This window comes from Leguminivora glycinivorella, chromosome 15 (genome assembly GCF_023078275.1).
Source record: "Leguminivora glycinivorella isolate SPB_JAAS2020 chromosome 15, LegGlyc_1.1, whole genome shotgun sequence".
In the NCBI taxonomy this organism is placed as follows: Eukaryota; Metazoa; Arthropoda; class Insecta; order Lepidoptera; family Tortricidae; genus Leguminivora; species Leguminivora glycinivorella.
The window spans coordinates 4,095,735-4,115,444 of record NC_062985.1 but is presented as its reverse complement, the minus strand read 5'-3'; the positions used below and the strand labels follow the sequence as shown (position 1 = coordinate 4,115,444).

General features: G+C 37.7%; 3 protein-coding genes across 7 annotated transcripts in view; all 3 read left to right on the top strand.

Moving 5' to 3' along the window:
* The window catches only part of LOC125234126 (myotubularin-related protein 10-A), a 34,345-nt gene extending 15,079 nt beyond the window's left edge, over positions 1 to 19,266 (top strand). For all 3 annotated transcript variants that reach the window (XM_048140321.1, XM_048140322.1, XM_048140323.1), the window contains 6 exons: positions 3,593 to 3,728; positions 4,037 to 4,271; positions 13,672 to 13,789; positions 14,279 to 14,451; positions 14,963 to 15,121; positions 15,441 to 19,266. In XM_048140321.1, coding sequence (XP_047996278.1) covers positions 3,593 to 3,728; positions 4,037 to 4,271; positions 13,672 to 13,789; positions 14,279 to 14,451; positions 14,963 to 15,121; positions 15,441 to 15,503 — 884 coding nt within the window. In that variant the 3' untranslated portion in view covers positions 15,504 to 19,266. The remainder of the gene's footprint in view (positions 1 to 3,592; positions 3,729 to 4,036; positions 4,272 to 13,671; positions 13,790 to 14,278; positions 14,452 to 14,962; positions 15,122 to 15,440) is intronic.
* LOC125234127 (NAD-dependent protein deacetylase Sirt6) overlaps positions 1 to 19,710 on the top strand; it is a 309,879-nt gene that overhangs the window by 38,600 nt on the left and 251,569 nt on the right. The window lies entirely within an intron of this gene.
* On the top strand, positions 1,177 to 2,819 carry LOC125234133 (lipase 1-like). Its single transcript, XM_048140330.1, has one exon. It carries the CDS (start codon positions 1,243 to 1,245, stop codon positions 2,464 to 2,466), a length of 1,224 nt encoding a protein of 407 aa, XP_047996287.1. The 5' UTR covers positions 1,177 to 1,242; the 3' UTR covers positions 2,467 to 2,819.

Sequence of the window (19,710 nt, the reverse complement as noted above, 5' to 3'; positions counted from 1 at the left end):
TGAGTTCATTTGACACGCTAAGGGCCACTTGCACCAACGAAAATGGAGGGTTAACCCACCATATTATATGGAATTTGACAGTTGACAGCCCACTAACCCTGAGTTAAATGGTTGGTTAAAAGTAGATTAGATACGTTTGCTTGATCTATGGTATATATGACATCTGTGCTGGAACCTCAAGTGGCATGAGTATTCTCTGTCAAAATGTGACAGGTCGTGCCGCTCGCGAATCGGCCTCCACACTCCACAGCCACCAAACCCGTTGTCTAGACAGCAGTGTATAAATCGTCTGCATGGACGCAAAGGCCTGTGATAATCTTGCGTATGCCGATTCCTTATACCTAAAAGCCCCTCTCGTCAGCTCAGGTCATAAGAGTCATAAGTTATTGATTAGTCATTCTGGCCATGTTCTGCAAATCGATAGCTGACTTAGGGTTCCGTACTATGGTGCAAAAGGAACCCGAGTACCGACTATCATCCATCCATCAGTGTATCACAACGCTATATCTCTATACCAATATTACATCATTATCACCCTTTTATTTGTAGGCCCAATCCCCTCTTGTTCGCCCTTTGCCCCTCCTGAATGCTCTCTTAGCATCAGCACCTGAGTGCGATTTATTTGCTGGCAGATGGAGTGCTGTGCGCGATGAATTATTGAGGTTCTGCGAGAGGATGGATGTACGTCTTTCAACAGTTTATCATGTATAAAAAATGTTTTGTACTTGTTTTTAGTTTTGCAGTGATTTAGTATTTAATACTGTCATGCTGTATCACTATTTTTGAAATAAATAATAAATAATAAATCATGGAGACGTATAGACTTTTTATTCAATTATTTATCGTATGAAGTGTAATGAACGTTGAGGTTGATTAGTATTCAATAGTGGCACTGGTTTCGATTAATTAATGTTACATATACACTAAGATAATATAGCGATAGAATAAATCAGGGTATTTAAATATTACGACCTCGGCTTAGTACGGAAACATGGGATACTCTGATACACAATATAAATATAAAATAAATTAATATCTATTAGCGCTGACATTCCAACTAATTTCTAGTCTAAGATGATCATTTTTCAAGGTAAATAAAGTTGAATTTTAATTTACGTTGTTTTACGCATTTATAATTATGTTTTTGGTTTAGTGGGAAGTAAAATTGTTTACATATTCATTTATTTTTTATCACATTACTAGTTTGCTTGGTTGTGTCATTTGATAGTGTCAGTAAGCAAAATGGCTTGGACCGCGTTCAACGGTTTTATGCTTTTCATATTCATAGTACAGTCGCAAGCACAATCGAACCTTTTACGTTCGCTGGCAAACATAACCTTCCCCGCTACCAATGCTAAGGACTTCATCTTCATCCCTTCCAAATATGGATATAAAGCAGAGAAACACGAAGTTACGACCGACGACGGATACATACTCACGGTGCACAGAATACCATCTAAACGCAAATGCACTAGGACAGCCCCAATACTGTTAATGCACGGCCTTCTCCTATCGTCCGAGTGTTTCGTCGTCTCAGGACCGAACGCTACCGCGTTCGTACTAGCTCGAAATTGCTACGACGTATGGGTCGGCAACGTACGCGGCAACCACAACTCCCGGAGACATGTCACTTTACACCCCGACAGAGACTTGAAGTTCTGGAAGTTTTCCGTCGACGAAATGGGTTATCACGACATTCCGGCCATGGTTGACTACGTTCTAAATGCTACGGATTCTAAAAAGTTGATTTACATAGGTTATTCGCAAGGAAGCGCCACTTTCTTCATCATGAACTCGGAGAAACCGGAATATGCAAAGAAAATTAGTCTCTACATCGGCTTGGCACCGTCTACGACACAATATCATACGAAATCAGAACTTTACAGAACCGCAGCGGTGTCTATAAATTATTTACAAAATGCTTTAGAGTCTGCGGGCATATGGGAAATTTTCTCTCGGGGCCATCCTTCTCAAATCACCTTAAACACGTTATGCCAAATGAAGATGCTTACAGAGCTAGTTTGCGATGTTGGATTATCCATACTTGATTCGCCTCATGCAGACTCCATAACCCCAGAAATTTTAACGCTAATATTTGAGTACGAGCCATCTGGTACGTCTATTCACAACCTGGCTAGGTATGGTCAAGCGATGAATGACATTAAGTTTTCCAAATTCGACTACGGAACTGCGAACAATTTGAAGTTGTACGGGAGTCCTATGCCTCCCGAATATAACTTGGGTAAGGTGACTATGCCAGCCGTCTTATTCTACGGCCAATCGGACCATCTTGTGGATACGGAAGACATGGATTGGGTGGCGAGCCAGCTGCCGAACGTTCTGGAATATGTGACTATGGAAGACCCGCTGTGGAACCATTTCGATATGGCGTTCAGTCGATATTGGAAGGACACGATTTTTGTTAAGATGAAGAAGTACTTAAATAAATATGGTAATTGTTATTGAGGATACGGAACAACCTTGTGATACTTGTCTGATTTTACAAGAAAGCAGTTTTTACGATAATTATAATGGGCTTAAGATGGTTACGATCTTCCGATCAAATGATTATAATCAAATAATATAAAGTTTTTATCTATCTTCGATACGATATGAGTGGTTATATTTTATTAGTTGAAGACGTTGAAGTGTTTAATTCGTATAAATGTGAGTATGTTTAGTAAACGTGCCATTTTGTCGGTTACCATGAAGGCGAGATTTACTTGTATCTTTTTATGAATAAACTGAAAAAGCGGCTTTATAGCAATCAACAAAGTGGGACGTTTTCCCGTGCACACTCACAAATAAAGTTATTGCAGTTGTAAAAGTTGTACTGGTAATAAAATATTTTAATAAAGTGAGTACTTTTTAAAACCCTATTTACTCGCAAAATCGGCAATGGAAATATCCTCAACAGATTTAAATCTCTGCTTCTTTGTAGCTCGAGCTAGATAAAGAGTGAGAGTGGGTTAAGCATGAGACCAGGAATTATGTTCGCTAGTGAGCGTAAGATGTTCCGCTTTGCTTGTGACACTAGCACTACGAGTAAGAGCTACGATTGACGGACTAGTATACGATATCTACATACGTCAATCAGCGGTAAAAAAACTTATTTTTCATTGTATTTACTGTGCATAAACAATGACCTCGACTGACATGAATCCCGGAAATGTAGAAGTGACCAGACTATTTTGGCACAAACTAGTAGCTAGCATGACAATTTAATTTTTAGGCGATAACGTAAACCCGGACTAACCCCAATAAGGCCTAGTTAAGTTACCCATTGGGTCGGAAGATCAGATGGCAGTCGCTTTCTTAAACCTAGGGAAGAGCGGGGCCTCCCAACACAGGCTTGCTTACTGAGCGGCTCCATCCCCTAAATAATGACCATGTGTTTAAAGAAATAAAGAATTTTTGTATTTTTTGTATTTTTGTTTTAGCGTCTATACCAAATCTTGGGATTAGTTGTCAAAGCGGACCCCAGGCTCTCGTGAGGATGATGATAATGAGTCGATAGCGTAAACATGTGTATGCAATTTTTGGTTCTAGTGTGTTTAAGCATGATATTATCAATATTTTCTTTGTTGTCCAGGCGATGGAGTGGACTACTCTGCCGTGGTATCGTGCCTCACGCAGTTGCTTCTGGACCCGCACTTCCGAACCATATCGGGCTTCCAGTCGCTCATACAGAAGGAGTGGGTGGCGTTAGGACACCCGTTCTGCGACAGGTATGTATTGCAGGCATTTGGATTTAGCCTTAACAATCTCTTTAAGTACACATTTTAATAGTGCCTGATTTCTTTTTTGATTATCCTGCCGACTGCGCCTTGTAATTGTAAAGTATGTATTGAGACGGGGGAATTAAGTACGCGCAAAGATTTAAGAGACTATCTTTTTTCACGTACATCTAATTACAATTGCGAAAAACCTAATTCGGATACGTTGATTGAAGCACAACTTACTAGTGTTTTTGGCAATTGATTTTTTGTAACGATTAAATATTGCCTATTTTCTACTCATCAATATTTTTTCCCAGGTTCGGCCTACCCCGGCCCGGCAACCCCAAAGACTCCAAAGACACCTCCGCCGCGCAGACAGCGCCGGTCTTTCTGCTCTTCCTAGACTGCACGTGGCAGCTCCTGCAGCAGTTCCCCGACCGGTTCCAGTTCTCGGAGACGTACCTCACCACGCTGTGGGACTGCGCGCACAACCACCTCTTCGACACCTTCCTCTTCAACTGCCCGAGGGACCGCGAGCTCGCCGTCGCTAAGGTAACGCTCCACATCTTTTATGCACTCCTGGTACTCGGGTCGGTGGCGCGCTGGTTTTGGGGCGGCAACGCGCTTGTGACACCACTGAAATCTCCAACGTTCAGTCAACAGTGTTCTCTTACCATGTAACTAGCCGTACAATTTATATACCACAATTTTTTTATGTCTTATAAGATTAATTACCTACTGGTTCGTCCCACAACACTGTGAGTTAAGAAAGAGAGAGATAGCACAGAGATAGCAGTACTTCGCGCTCTAATCACTCAAAGGAAATCCCACGTCTGATCATCATTAGGATAACCTAAACACAAAATTAAAATTTTGAAAAAACCCCCGACCGCGACATAGTAGACCGAAGGTAGACCGATTTTGATGAAACATGGCTAAGAACACTCCCGACTAACTCAGCTTTCAGACAAAAAAACGAAATCTAAATCGGTTCATCCGTTCGGAAGCTACGATGCCACAGACAGACAGACACGTCAAACTTATAACACCCCGTCGTTTTTGCGTCGGGGGTTAAAAATAAAGGATTTCTGAGTAATCAAAGAAGTAAATCAAGTATCAAATTTATTTTTTACATATGGAAGATGTAGGTATGCATTGCCTGGTTTCTTCTAAAAAGAATGCCGACAAACGACTGTAGAACAAGCTATGATATTTATTCTTGAAACCTACATGTTAACAATAGAAAAGTACCGTCGATTCATACTGTATTACTACTGGCAGTTAGGTACTAGGTCATATGTTTTGGGATTCTCCTCAACTAATACCAGTCTCGGGCGCGACAATATCTTCTGTGCCTCAGCGACAGGCAACGCTGCCTCAACGCGCGCCCCAAGGTCACGGTCGATGAGGTACAAGATCCTCAGCCATTTCTTCTGCACTTGTTCCACCGCGTTCACCATTATGTTGGCTATGTTTGCTGCTAACCTTGTCCGCTTACCTTCCGTATTGACGTAAGTTTTGTAGAAATAGGCAGACTCTCCAAGATCAGTCGACTGACGGAACTTTATCGAGAGGGCCTCTTTAGGTCTCGCTACGTCTACAAACGGAACTGGGCCATTAAACGAGTTCTGATAGTAATTCGGCACGTCTTTCATATTATCTAGCACTGGCGGAACGCCGTCTCGATTATAGGTCTTCGAATATTTCGGCTGATTGACTTCAATATTATTATGATTGATGCCTAACCGGTAAGCTTGAGCATCTCGGTAGGAGAACCTTCGCGCTTTAAACATGTCGTCAACCGGCCCTGGTATTCCGGGCACCAAATTTCCGGGATTGAATGCCGATATTTCGATATCTTTAAAGTTGTTGTCAGGATTTCTGTTTAAAACTAGGCGTCCAATAGTTACTGTATGATATGTTCCGTTTCTCCATAAAGAGTTCATATCGAAAGGATTGTAATCGAGTTCAGAAAGATGGGCCTTAGGAATGATGTCTATATCTAATCTCCAGGAGGGGTAATTTCCAGCAGCTATTGCATCGTAGAGGTCTCTAATGGAGTAGTCCGGGTCATTAGATCTAACAGCCGCGGCGGCTCGCTCGCTGAGGAGCTCCAAGCCCTGCTCACTCACGAAATTGAATCTCACGAAATAGCTGTCGCCATGCTTGTTGACGATTTCATATGCGTGGATAGGAAACGCGTTCATATGTCTGTAGCCATTAAAGATACCGAAATCAGAGAGCAGCCATAATATTTGGTGGATGAGTTCAGGCGTGTTATTGATGAGATCCAATCGAGCTGTAGGATCGATAACATTTGTCTTCGGATTTCTCTTGAAAGCATGCGTCAACGGACTGAACAAATGTGGAGAATTATAGAGGAATACTGGAAACGATAAGGACAAGAAATCTAAATTGCCATCCTTTGTGTAGAACTTGCATACTAAGGCTCCCGTTTCTCTGACCACGTCTACTCCTTCGCGACCTTGGATAAGGTAAGATAATCTTACGACGACAGGAGTTCTCTTTCCGATGCCATTGAAGACATCAGCTTTTGTATATTTGGAGACGTCGTTGGTGACTTCGAAATAGCCGTAGGCACCCGTGCCGCGCGCGTGCACCGCGCGCTGCGGAATGCGCTCTTGGTCAGCAGAAGACTGCAGATCCCAGAAATACTGATTGTTGAAGACATCGGTGTTGAGGGTAACCGTCTCCCGCACCTCTATTGGTTTTCCAGCTGATGTTGTTAGCACTCCAATGGGTTTCTGTAATTGAGTACACATTAACCTCTCAAATCACGAGTTCATTTGAGGAGTGTCTTTTCAAAAGGGCTTATTTCCACTTTGAACTTTTTTTGGGAAATCGAGAAAGACATAATTCCACGGTATTGGTTTTGAAATTAATATTTAATTTGCAAAATTGTAATATTGTAAGTTGACGTTAATGCTATGATTACATCAAACGTAACATGTGTACCTAAATAAATATTTGATTACCATATGTTTTTGAGAATTAAGCACTTTTGATGCGAACTTTTGGGAATTAAGCCCTTTTGTTGTGGCCTTGTAGCGTAAATGTTATTATTTTAAAATAGTTTTATTTTATTTTTGGATTTTGTATTAACGTTAGTTGATATGAATGTTGTTGTAATACATACATTGGTTTATCCACATAAATAATCATTACACATTTTTCAAAATGTGTTCTAAACTTTGATTATATCTTTTTTTTTAAAGATCAATGCGAGACTTTTTAAACTTTTATCTCAAAACAACGCGTAATTTTCTATACTAAGAAAAACTGCATTCATAGTTTAAAAAAAAGAAAAAATGGAAATAAGCCCTTTTGAAAAGACACTCCTCATTTAAAAATAATAAAATAAATTCGAATTTAGAACTAGGTACAATGGGATTAATTAAAGTCCCAAATTCAACACTGCAAAAATGGTGGTTGGTTTAAAAACAGTTTTATGCGATTAATTCCCGTTTGTGATGTTAAGTGCAAAAATGGGCCTGAGCCTGAGGAGGTTAGAGAACTACTGACATTGAAACAGTAGATTGTGACATGTTTTAAGTAGTTTTCATTTTCACCACACCAACTGGCAATAACTTTAGATTCTTTGAAAACGGATAAGAAAGTTACGTTTAATCCACACAGTAATTTCATACAAATTTTAACTTGATGCCCAAAGGGACTGGCAGAATTGACGTTTAAATGATGATTTTTGAATAACAAATGTTAAAAATATGAATGTGAAAATGAAATATTTATTTTTCAAGTAGGCATATTATAATGCGCATATGAATGTGATTTAGTTTGATGTTTTATATTAGGTAAAGTTTAATATTTTTCTCATGTTGGTGTGATACAATTTTTTGTGTTTCACTCGGAGGCAACATTTTGAGCTTTGCGAGGGTTTCAAGGCAGGTTAAACAAATATTGCCTCCAAGTGAAACACAAAATTTACCTCCTTGTAAAACAAATAACTATTTGACCTCACCAACTGGTAAAGGCTCTCTTAATATTTCAAACACAATTACAAAGTTGCGTTTTATCTACAAGATTACGATAGACTTATATTGACCGGGATATAGACCGTGATTACCTTTTTGAGCTCGACAAAAATCAAAAAGGTAATCACGGTCTATATCCCGGTCAATATAAGTCTAATGAAAATAACCGTGAATCATTCAAAACTCTTAAGATTACGATAGTTATTTGTTTTACAAGGGGGCAAAGTAGTTGTTTAACCGCACGTGCCAATATTGATACACGAGCAAGCGAAAGATTCCAATATTGAACCGCGAGCGTAGCGAGTGGTTCAAAAAGTGAAATCTTGAGCGTTTCAAGGCACGAAGGTTAAACAAACTTTGCCACCGAGTGAAACACAAAATTTTTCACCACACCAACACGAACAAAATACTGACTATAAAACGTCATAATAAATGAAATCCATCAATTTAATGCAATATTTATAATTCAAAATTATGATTTATAGGTAAAATCTATCAGCCAGATTAAGATATCGAGTTAATATTTGTATGAAATTACTTTGCCCCCTTGTGGATAAAATGCAATTTTGCTATCTGTTTTCGAATAGCAAAGAAAGGCTTTACCAGTTGGTGTGGTGAAAAGTAATTTTATTCAAATTTTTACTTAATGCCCAAACCTCTCTACCACCACCAGGGGGTAGAATTGACATGTTGCCAGGTCGCCACGCCGCGGCTCTACGCGTCGCCACGCCGCCTAGAGCCGCGGCGTGGCGACGCGTCGCTTGAGGCGCCCTTTTCCTATACAAAATGTACTGAGGAGACGATTTTTAAATTACACTCGGGCGGCACGGCGCTCGCGTCCTTTCTGCGTCTTACAACGTGCGTTGCCTGTGTGTGGGTTGCCGCTTAGAATAACACATGTAGTCTTTGAGATACTATCACGTCGCGCCTATCATGTGCCCTGCAGAGTGCACAATGCACATGCTTACCGGATGTCTTATTTTGAAGTCCTGTAACTGCCGCTGTACAGCGTCTAAGGTGACGTTAAGATAGTCGACGCCATACGCATTATTGGCTATAGCCACACAGACCAACACGACCAGCCACTGCATGGCTTAAGATGATAGCGTGCGATATACAAATCTCTTTAAATACCACTTCACGTGATCGATTATACGTACATGTTTTGCAACTTTGCAGGATATCGTGTAAATACTAGTAAATGCGGTAAATGCGGAGCGGAAAAAAATAATCGGCCTTTATTCATCTCGCGTACTTTTAATACACATATTCCTGCCTATTTTTTAGGGTTCCGTACCAAAAAAGTACAAAATGAACTTTTACATATAAATAGTTATTTGTTATACAAGAGTGCAAAGTTGTATTTTAATGCCGAGTGTGGAATTGAAAAACGAGCTAGCGAAAGGATTTTATAGTTGAACCACGAGCGAAGCGAGTGGTTCGAGAATAGAATTCTGAGCTTGCGAGTTTTTCAATACACGAGAAGTGAAATACATTTGCACTCGTGTGTAACACAAAACTTTTCCCCTCACTATAGCGAGTAAAGTACAACGCAAAAAACGCGTTTATCACTGCTTCCAGTAGTTCCACAGGTGGTAAAACATCTTCATCACTAGATTAACCCACTTTTATCAATTTTAAAGCAGAAAATTTGTAAATAATTACGTACAAGTACATGCTGGCGGCCGCGAGTTCGCGGCCTAATCAGGGGTGGCGTGCGATCTCACGGAACGCACGCCGCGAGTTTTTTTTTAAGTATTATATGCGATGTTCGCGTGTGAATGGCTAATAATGCTTAGTTAAATAGACATCATGAATAAAATAGGACAGTCTTACACAGGTCTACTATTGATTAAAAATGTGACTTTTAAATTTCTAATATTAATTGTAGTAATAAGCATGAAATCTGTACCTGTCATCTGTATTGTATTTTTTTTGTGATTCTGACATTTCTGACTGTGATATTCTAGGCTATATTTATTTCATTTATAAATAATTGTTGTGTATTTGTTTTACTATATTCTGTTGATTTTCTTGTGTGTCATTTTATAATTGTATTTGCATGCATTTATGTTCTATTGCAAATAAATAATGATTGATTGATTGATTGATTGATTGATTAAGTCCCACGGAAAAGTTCAATAAGGCTTGTGATGTTGGGACTTAAACAAAAGTATATATATATATATAAGGTCCTAATTTATTAGTTGCAGATATTTTAACACATGATACTTTACATTAAAATAATTAACTTTAAATATAAATTAAGAAATCTTTTCATGTAACTTTTTTGATTTCATTTTCCTAACAAAAAAATTAATTATAATTTCGTCTAAAAAAAATCATCATGTGCATTATCACATGTCACAATAACACTGTCTGTCATGTCAACAATTGTTTGTTGTAAATGTCGTAAAGGTTCGGCGGGAAAACTGCACATGTCATTGAAGTGGCCAGTTAAAGTTAAGTGGTAGGTACGTAAAAGAGGTACTAGAATCTGTTCAATGAGTTTTCATTTAATAATCACATAAACAGGGTGCTTTTACGTAGCAAATTTGTTTTTCCGTTTTCTCCAAAAAAACATCGTAAAAGCTATAATGTTTCACGGTTTAATATACTCCAGAGACCGAGTACTATCAGCTGTAAAAATATCTGCATCTAATAAATTAGGACCTTATATATTGTATATATATATATATATATACCTAGAAAGTACCCAAGACGGGAATATAATAGTATAACATTTTATCTGAGTATTAATTAATTTTAATCTAGAGGCAACCCTATCGTCCGACGCTGCGCACGTGCGGCTCGTTACTTTGTTAGAATTTCGTAGGCATTTAAAAGACGGCATTTTGTGAACATCAAAGCAGTGGGCCTTCTGTACTTGTACTATTATATATTCTGTGTCTGTATCTTGAAAACTTTTTTTATTGACAAAAAAAACTTTTTAGATTTTTACTTTCAATTTAACCACCTTTGCGGATGTGTATCCTACTTCAAATTAATACGCGATTTTACGTAAAAATTTCAAATAAAGTAAAATCTGTCGAAATCGGTTAATATTATAAAGAATTATTCCTGAAAAACCAACATACCATACAGGTCACGCAAATTAGTTAGCAAATTCACCGAGAGATAGTGCTATAAACAATTATGGACATTAGTACCTACACTTATAGTCATGACTAGAGTTATATGAGAAACATGAGATTATTACTACGTACTTATTATTACGTACTTTTAAAACCTACCTAGACAAGATAAAGGCATTGCAGACTCGATTTATGAAGCTCATGGTTGACAAAAAAACCAAAAATAAATGTAAGATTACTACCTATGATCAACTCTTCTTGGAATGTAAGATTTTAGCAGGTCATGATAAAGTCACGTTAGTCTTAGCTTTGGAACAAATGTGTAACGATGAGTTTAAAATACCTATTGTAAACCAAAGATTAATAAGAAACAGAGATAGTAACAAGCTGTCAATACCTAGTTTTACGAATTACTTTGGCCAGAGATGCAGAAAATATCTAGTCCCTACGATCTATAACGATATGCCATCAGAATTAAAAACTGTAAGAATGACAAAACAAACGTTTAAAAAGAAACTAAGTATCTTCCTGTTAAATAAACTAAAAGATAAAATACAACCTGTATAAAATGTAATCACTGCAAATTGTATCTTTATGCTGTACGCTTAAATAAGAGAATTAACTCCCTACTTCATGTCATAATAGATAAGAAAATATTAGTTTGAACTGTAAAGTAAACGCTGTAAGTGTAAGGTAAACGCTGAAACGCATAATTGCTAGATTAAGAGGTAATCGCTCATAAAGCGCATGAAGTAAAGGGTTAAGGTAAGCTAGGTTTTGGCTACGCATACATGCATCGTATACGTATATGTACATGTGTGTGTGTATGCATAGCAAAAACTTATATATATATATATATAAATATTATACATATATCTAAAAACTACGAGGTATTTTAGCTTGATAAGTGTATGGGAGCCTCGTCTGCCAACAAACCACAAAGTGGTTTGGCAGAAGATATGTAATAGGGTTAAGCTTTACGTTCTGAATAAACGTTTTTTTTTTTTTTTTTTTTTTTTTTTTTTTATTTAACTATTGAAAGTTGGTACGGATTCGGAACCCTCTGTGGGCGACTTCGACTCACTTGGCCGGTTTTTTTACTGTGTTAAACCGGTTTCGCACTACGATCCGAATACGTGAAAATAAGATCCTTCATGACAGCAGAACTATTTGTATGGTACAGATGTACTGTACTTTGCGCACCTCATCCGAAGAATTACTGACAGAAATCGGATGACGGAAATGACGGAGTTCGGATGTAGTACGTAAAGTACCATACAAATAATTCTACGGCTATGACCCATTTTATTTTCACGGATTTGGATCGGTCGTAGTGCGAAACCGCTCTTACACTCATAATTCAATATCTGGGCAACCGAGCTTCGCTCGGTTCTGTTTCGTATCCTTGACATGTGTCGCCATCTAGTTCAAAAATGAATAGTACCTACATCGAGCGAAAGAATTCTCAGCCTTAACAACACAACTACTCCACACGAGATGGCGCGCATTTCGCCACAAAAACTCAAATAGTGTATTTTTCTATTCGTTTTAGCCTTGACCTGTGTCGCCATCTAGTGTTTGCAATAAATAGTACTTACATCAACCGAAAGAATTCTGTCTTAACAGTACAACTACTGCACACGAGATGGCGCGCGAAGAAAAACGCATGAAAACTCGAAAATTCGCGTTTTCCGGGATCTAAGGATAAGTTAGACCGATTTTTCACCCCAAAAACCCCCACATAACAAATTTCTGCGAAATCGTTAGAGCGGTTTCCGAGATCGTCAGTGTAAATAAATATATATATAAATAAATAAATAAATAAATAAATAAATATACAAGAATTGCTCGTTTAAAAGTATAAGATAATCATGTTGTGTGTTAACTGATAGTGGAATGAACATGAATCAATATAATTGCAATATAATATCAATCCGTCTAGTTTTGTTTCTCAAATCGTATTTCATAATTACAGACTATGAGCTGTATAATCTTGAATTTGCATGTAATTTGATTCGTGGAAGTAACTAATAACAGACATTTGTGTACAGTCGACTACAAAGAGATGTATCCACTTTTTCACCTTATTACAATGCAATAAGGTGAAAAATTGGATTCATCTCTTTGTAGTCGACTGTACAATACATACTGTGATATAAATATAAACTATAAACGTCTATAATTATCTAAAAGGAACAGGTAGTTGTGTTATACAATCAACCATCATAACATTAATAACTATTAAAACTTTTTAGTGTTGCTAAACTTTCAGTTATAAAAGTACAGCGAAGCAGTACGTCAACCAAGGAATTCAAATTTGAAATAGAAACTTCAATCTTTAGTTCAATTTTTCAATCCAGCTATTCATAATCGTAGAATTGCACAATTTTTTTGTGCGTATTACTTCCCTTCGGCGATTTCACGCCCCAGGTTTCTCTACCAGCTTTTAAAAAGCCTATTGCCACTTCCTTGACTGGGTTCATTATTTTGTAAATTGACCTGGATTTTATGTATTGAAAAATGTACGCCTGATTATAATTGTTCACCTAAGTCACACCTCGGACACTAGCGATCAAATATAATATGAAAGAGGCGCGTTCCTCCTAGCACACAGTCTCAGCTCGTGTAGGTGAACGCGTACTATGCTTGTATGAGTGAAATATGACTGTTCGCGTTTTTGACAGACGGTAACTGTGAGGTAACCGAGAGGGGGTGGGCGGCACTTTCAGCGGAGAGCGGGAGTGGCCATACTGTACGATAGTATTCTTTATTATACTGTGCCTAAGTTGCTTTACAGCATTGCTTCAATGTTCAGAAATTTCTTAACATTCTTTTTCATTCCAGAATTTCGTCCAAAGGCCGGTCTGGGATTGGGGCGAGCAGTTCTCAGAGAAAGACAAGGCCCTATTCTACAATCCCCTCTACATGTCAGATAAACCTGTTACACCAAAGCAAAGAATATGTAAGTACTCTAAAGTTATAATCAAACACTTTTGTTAAATATAAACATCTCTCAAACGCCGATTTTAAAGTGTCAAAGTTACTTTGACAGCATCTGCTAAGTATAAGCCCCTATCGCAGTGGGTACTCGTACGATTAGGGACTATATCATTTGATGTTCTCGTCGTTGAAATGGTTATTGTAATAATAGAACATTGGACTTATACAGCTGGGCAGAAGAATGTAAGAGCTTGGCATCCGTTGGCTCGTTGGGTGGACGACGTCCGGAAAATTGGGGGTCACAACTGAATGAGACTAGCTCAGAACCGGTATAAGTGGCGTACTAGAAGACAGACCTATGCTCAGCAGTGGGCGAAAAAGGGCTGATATGATGATGATACAGCGATTTCGCATTCTCAATAGAGTTTTATGTACCTGTTCATCGTGATGATAATCAAGCATCAACAACAAATTTGTTTATGGAAGAGAATTGATTTATGTTTGTTTACAGCAACCTCGTCAATGCCCGGAAAGCCGTCCGAACTACAGCGGTTAGAACCTTGTACGTCCGTGGCTGGTATGGAGCTGTGGTCGCAATGCTACGAGCGGTGGCTATTACCGCTAGACGCGCCGTACGCGGGCCCCGTGCAGTACCACGTGTTCAACTATTCTGTTTTAAACGAGGTACACGATTAACTTGTTTTAGAGCAAGAGCTCAGAGCTGCCAGACCTTCCTAATTATATCAAGGGTGAAACTTTGGGATAATGTAGACGTTAAATGTCTGCTAAATATTAGCTAGTTCGGCCCGACGGCCATTTTTTCGCTACAAGGTTTTTTTAACACTAAATTTCCTGAAATTCTCAAGGTCGATATTTACATATGTGTTAGCAGATCATCATCATCATTCTCTTGCCCTTATCTTAGTCACTTGGGGTCGGCGCAGCATGTCTTTCTCTTCCATACATCTCTATCACTTTAGAAGATACTGTCAAGAATTGATAAGTATCATTTCATGACCGTTCCCGAAGGCCGCAACTTTTTCCAGACGCTTGAAAGTCTTTCCAACAAACCCTAATTTCTCAAGCTACGGCCGGCTCCGATATGCTGGACAGAGACTCACAGATTTAAACTTTCACGAAGGGCACTGTATAGTGAACGTGCTAAGGCTTTACAAACTTTTAAACATATTTCCAGATACAACTACTAAACGAGAAGCTGTCTTCTCTTTCAATAATGAGTAACCGCCAGTCCAACGGAGACTGGGCCGAGCCGACGCGGCCCGCAGCTGTCTCGCGGTTCTTCCCCTTCAGCGTGGCGCGCGGCAACTCGCGCAGCACGCTCGACTGTATGCAGGTAACTGCTTGAAAGTTATGGCCTCCTGGTACAAAGCTAACTATATCTATTATAAATATGGACGCAAATTGTATTTTAAAAATTTACAATTATTTTTAATACAGTATACAAATTCTGTGGCTTTTAAGTAAAAAAAAAAATGTAGGTAGTTCTCATTTAAGTTTTGACCTAGTCAGCTAACATACCCGCCTATTAAATTCTCTTTTATTTACAAACTGTAGCTATAGCAATTATCAACTTTTTGGTAACCTTCTCAGTTTCCAGAAGGAATAATAACAATAAATTGAAACTTTTCTAACAACAGTCTTATATCAAACAGGTGAGCCTCATCGATGCTTCGCAGCTCCTGGATTCCCAGTCTCTTCTGAACGCCCCAGACTAACCCCCAAAATATATGTAAGTCAATACAAAATGCGCTTTATGAATACATTTCCATGATTGAGGAACATATGAGCGAAAGATAGAGGATGTCATTATGCAATATTCAACATAATGTTAACTTATTAGTTACTGGTTTTAAACCTTACATGAGAACTTATGTTAGTAATTTATACTCTAACGGTCAATGTACTAACATTATGTTTTAAACTATCCGTATTGTAATTACGATATAGTACTCCTTGAAAAAAAATGGTAAAATGTAAAATTACATGTCCATCCATTACAATGATCAAAATCATTTTCCAGTAGGTATCAGTATGAAGGCGCCATTTCAGTTAGTATTACTATTTTTTGGAGCTGCAGCTGGAAAAAAAAATATTTTGTTGAAATATATATATACAATTGGCCGCTAGTTATGCAGAAATTAAATGACGCCATTATTGTACATCATAATTATTTATGACAATACAGAATGCGTAGATTTAAAATAAGTTTAATGTTGGTTACTTTCTGCATAACTGCAGTTAATATTATGCTATACTTATAGAACAAATAGTTTGATTTTGTGAACGTATTTGTATTTTAGCCATTTTATTGTATATTGATAGGAGAATACTTATAGAAATAATTTAACGAAGTGTATGTGTATTTTTTTAGCAGAGACGTAGGTACATACAGCAAGGAGTGTAAATAATAAAGTGAACTGTCATATCAGTACAGAGCAAACTCTAACATGTTCTATGGGTAGGTACCTTAGCTATCCATACTTATATAATATTATAAACGGGAAAGTGTGTGTGTCTGTTTCTTTGTCCGTCTTTCACGGCAAAACGGAGCGACGATTTTTTAGGTGGAGATAGTTGAAGGGATGGAGAGTGACATAGGCTACCTTTTGTCTCTTTCTAACGCGAGCGAAGCCGCGGGAAAAAGCTAGTGGTTTATATAAATATCGCAAGTGTGAATTATTTTTTTAAGTTATCTTAAGCGATGAATTGATTAAAATTATAATATTCCATTGAACAAAATAGTGATATTTTTATAATTGTGAAATGGTAGTGTGTAGCCATTGTTTTCTTACATTTAAACATAGATAAATAATAAAGAGACTTATTGAATGTATTTAAATAAAGCCAAAAGTGGCTCTAAGTATTTCATGATGCATACTTTTTCTGCCAACGCTATAAAAAATAAAAACGATATGTTTTTATTTAGGTTTTGATACCCCTTAATTTTAAAAAAAATCTGTGAACCTAGACAGCTTCAATGTATGATTCGGTCAAGGTTATTTTAATGCGATTTATCAAACCATTTGAAAAACCTACATGTATTTTTTGTATCGTTAGAACGTGTACTGTAGTGTTTTTAATATATCTGTTACCATTTAATGTATTATTTGTATTTTAATATATTAATGAAAACCAAAATGATCGTAAAATACATTACGTTGTGAATTCGGCAGCTACCGTGTGATTCCCGACGTTAAATAGCGTTTTCAATGGAAAAAAATTAAATCCCTATATGTATAGGTACCTACTAACAGTTCTTTAGTAGATATGTTTTTTTTTTTAATTACATAAATTTTCCATTAAAGCCTTATCCACGAAATATGATTATTTATAAATACAAACATACGCATTCAATATGATTTATTTATTCTTAGTAATAATAAATCAAAAGCCTTCATTAAATATTTATTGAAAAGAACAACAGACAGGTCTGTGTTTGCTTAAATCTTTTATTTTATTACTAAACAATTAAAAATATTCGATGGAGACCGGTATGGCCTGCTGACTATTGAGAAATTTCCTTTTAAAAGAGCTTATTTCTCTTAACAACATAGAAAAAATATGAAAAATACGCCCTTTTGAAAAGACTCCTCTATTCCAAAACGGGTGAATTGGGCTCCATGTCAACAACATTAAACTGTATTTTTAAATGTAGTTATTTAACATATAATATATTATTTAATTTACTTACTTTAATAGTAATGGCAGCTCTTGGACTGATGATGACTTCCTCGAGGTTTGATCGCGAAACCGCGCACATTAGGTGTAAATAAATACGCAATGTATTGAAACTCGCATGTGAGTTGTCGCAGTGTAAATGAGCCCTTATAGTACCGGAAAATGTAAGGGCAAAGGGATTTCCACCAAAGCTATGCGAGGTACCGTCGGTTTTCGCTTCCGTTGCTCGCTCACATATTTCTCTTGTTTTGCCTCGCAAACAACGAAGATAGATAAGATAGGCAATCACATCCATCGTTACGCATTCCCACAGCTTTTGGCCGCTCTATGGTTTCAGCGATCTCTCCTCGACTCTAACTTGGCTATACTTGTACCGACAACCATTTTAATTTCATTAGTTTACTGCTTCAACGATTTTAAGTAATGAGGCGGTTCTACACATAATAAGTTTGATAGGAAATAGGCTTCGCACGAGCCACGACTACACAGGCTCGGCATTTTCTGTGCGAGGTCGCTTGGTATGTGTGCAGCTGCCTTTACAACATATTTTCTTTCGAAAACATCGATGTACAGGTACAAATTAAGTTACGGATTGTAAAAAAGTACATTTAGTCCAGTTCTGATCGCCAAGTTAGAAACATAGTTAACCTAGAATATAACTTATTGACTTGTTATCTGAGTGTATAATTGTATATTTTGTAGCATAGTAAGTTGTACGTAAAATATTGATGTAATAAATAATTCTATCGTCTGTTATTTAATAAAAGCAATATCAAACTTTGGATACGATAGTGCGTGTAACAACAGTATTTGTACACAGTCCGAAAGATGTGATTATAACTATGTAGTCTGCATCGAATATATTAATTCTAAACAAACTCTTGCGTCTTGGACAACAGAATCGTGTTATGTTTAACGCGGTAGAAAGAAATGATGTCAACTGCATAGGCTTCACCTAGAACCTAGGTGGAATTGAAATAGTTTATTTATATTTCAATCTAAAATATATGATTTTTGCGCTCAAACACCTTACTTTATTCAGTAACTGATAAAAAAGATGCAGTTATTTATACGGCAGATATAAGAAGGTGGTAAAAATATTTATAAAATATATCGGCAACACTGTTAGCTGTACATTTACAATAATTATTACAAGGGCATAAAGTCTACCGATGGTTAGTTAAGAGTGTTGCTGTTAGTACGTCTTATTCTATACATTTATGTGTCCCTATAGTTGGTTACTGAATGAAGTAAGGCGTGTGAAGATCTTTAGTAAGGTCAATAAGCAAGTGGTAAGTGTGTCATAAGGAAAAGTGTGTCTGGCCCTTATAAGCCAATGATCAGTGTTTAATAAAAAAATAAAATTAATTTATTTCAGACAATTCAAATCGATATCATATCATATTGATTTTATTTTTGAGGGATCATATGGTTTAGAGAGTTTATATGTTTAGCACTAATCGTGAGTAGCAAGTAGCAAAAGTATGAACTCGCAAAAACACCTGGGACAATGAGTAAAAAGGTCAAATGTGAAGGTCAGACACTTTTCTCCTTATGACACACTTATCCCTATTGACCTTATAATATATTCGATGCACTACATAATTTTCCCGAAGGACCAATTTGTATGAAAAGCTAGGTGTAGACTAATGTTGTGAAGGAGCCCTCGATACGGTCTGCCAGCCATGGTGAAACGGTGCCATTTCCTGCTCGCTCGGTCGACAGTTCCTCCCAGTGCAAATTGTAAGACGCTCGAGGGTGTCTTTCGCGATCAAATGGAAATAAAAGGATATTGTATGATTTTACTTGTTTTCTTTTCCTACACCTGTTACAAGTGGCGGAAAATAAGTTTAGCGCTGAGTGAAACGTGGAGGGGATAGCTGCGCATGGGGACGGGGACGGGGATGGTTTTTGACGCAGCGCTAAAGTTATGTGCCGCCACTTGTACCTCAATGTTATTCTAATCAGATCCAGAGCCGATTGTTGACACTACTTTATTGTATGAGAACAGCAGTCTTTGGCGGTTTCACATTGTAGCCCATAGTCACACCTCGGACACTAGCGATCAAATACATGAGAGACGCATTTCTAGAACACATTCTAAGCTCTGGCAGGTGAACGCATACCATGCTTGTATGAGTGAAATATGACAGGTCGACTGTTCGCGTTTTTGACAGGCGGTAACTGTGAGGTAACCGAGAGCGGGTGGGCGGCACTTTCAGCGGGGAGCGGGAGTGGCCATAC

What these genes read in the sequence shown, in the direction of transcription:
- LOC125234133 (XM_048140330.1), top strand. Translation starts at nt 1,243, where the DNA reads ATGGCTTGGACCGCGTTCAACGGTTTTATGCTTTTCATATTCATAGTA.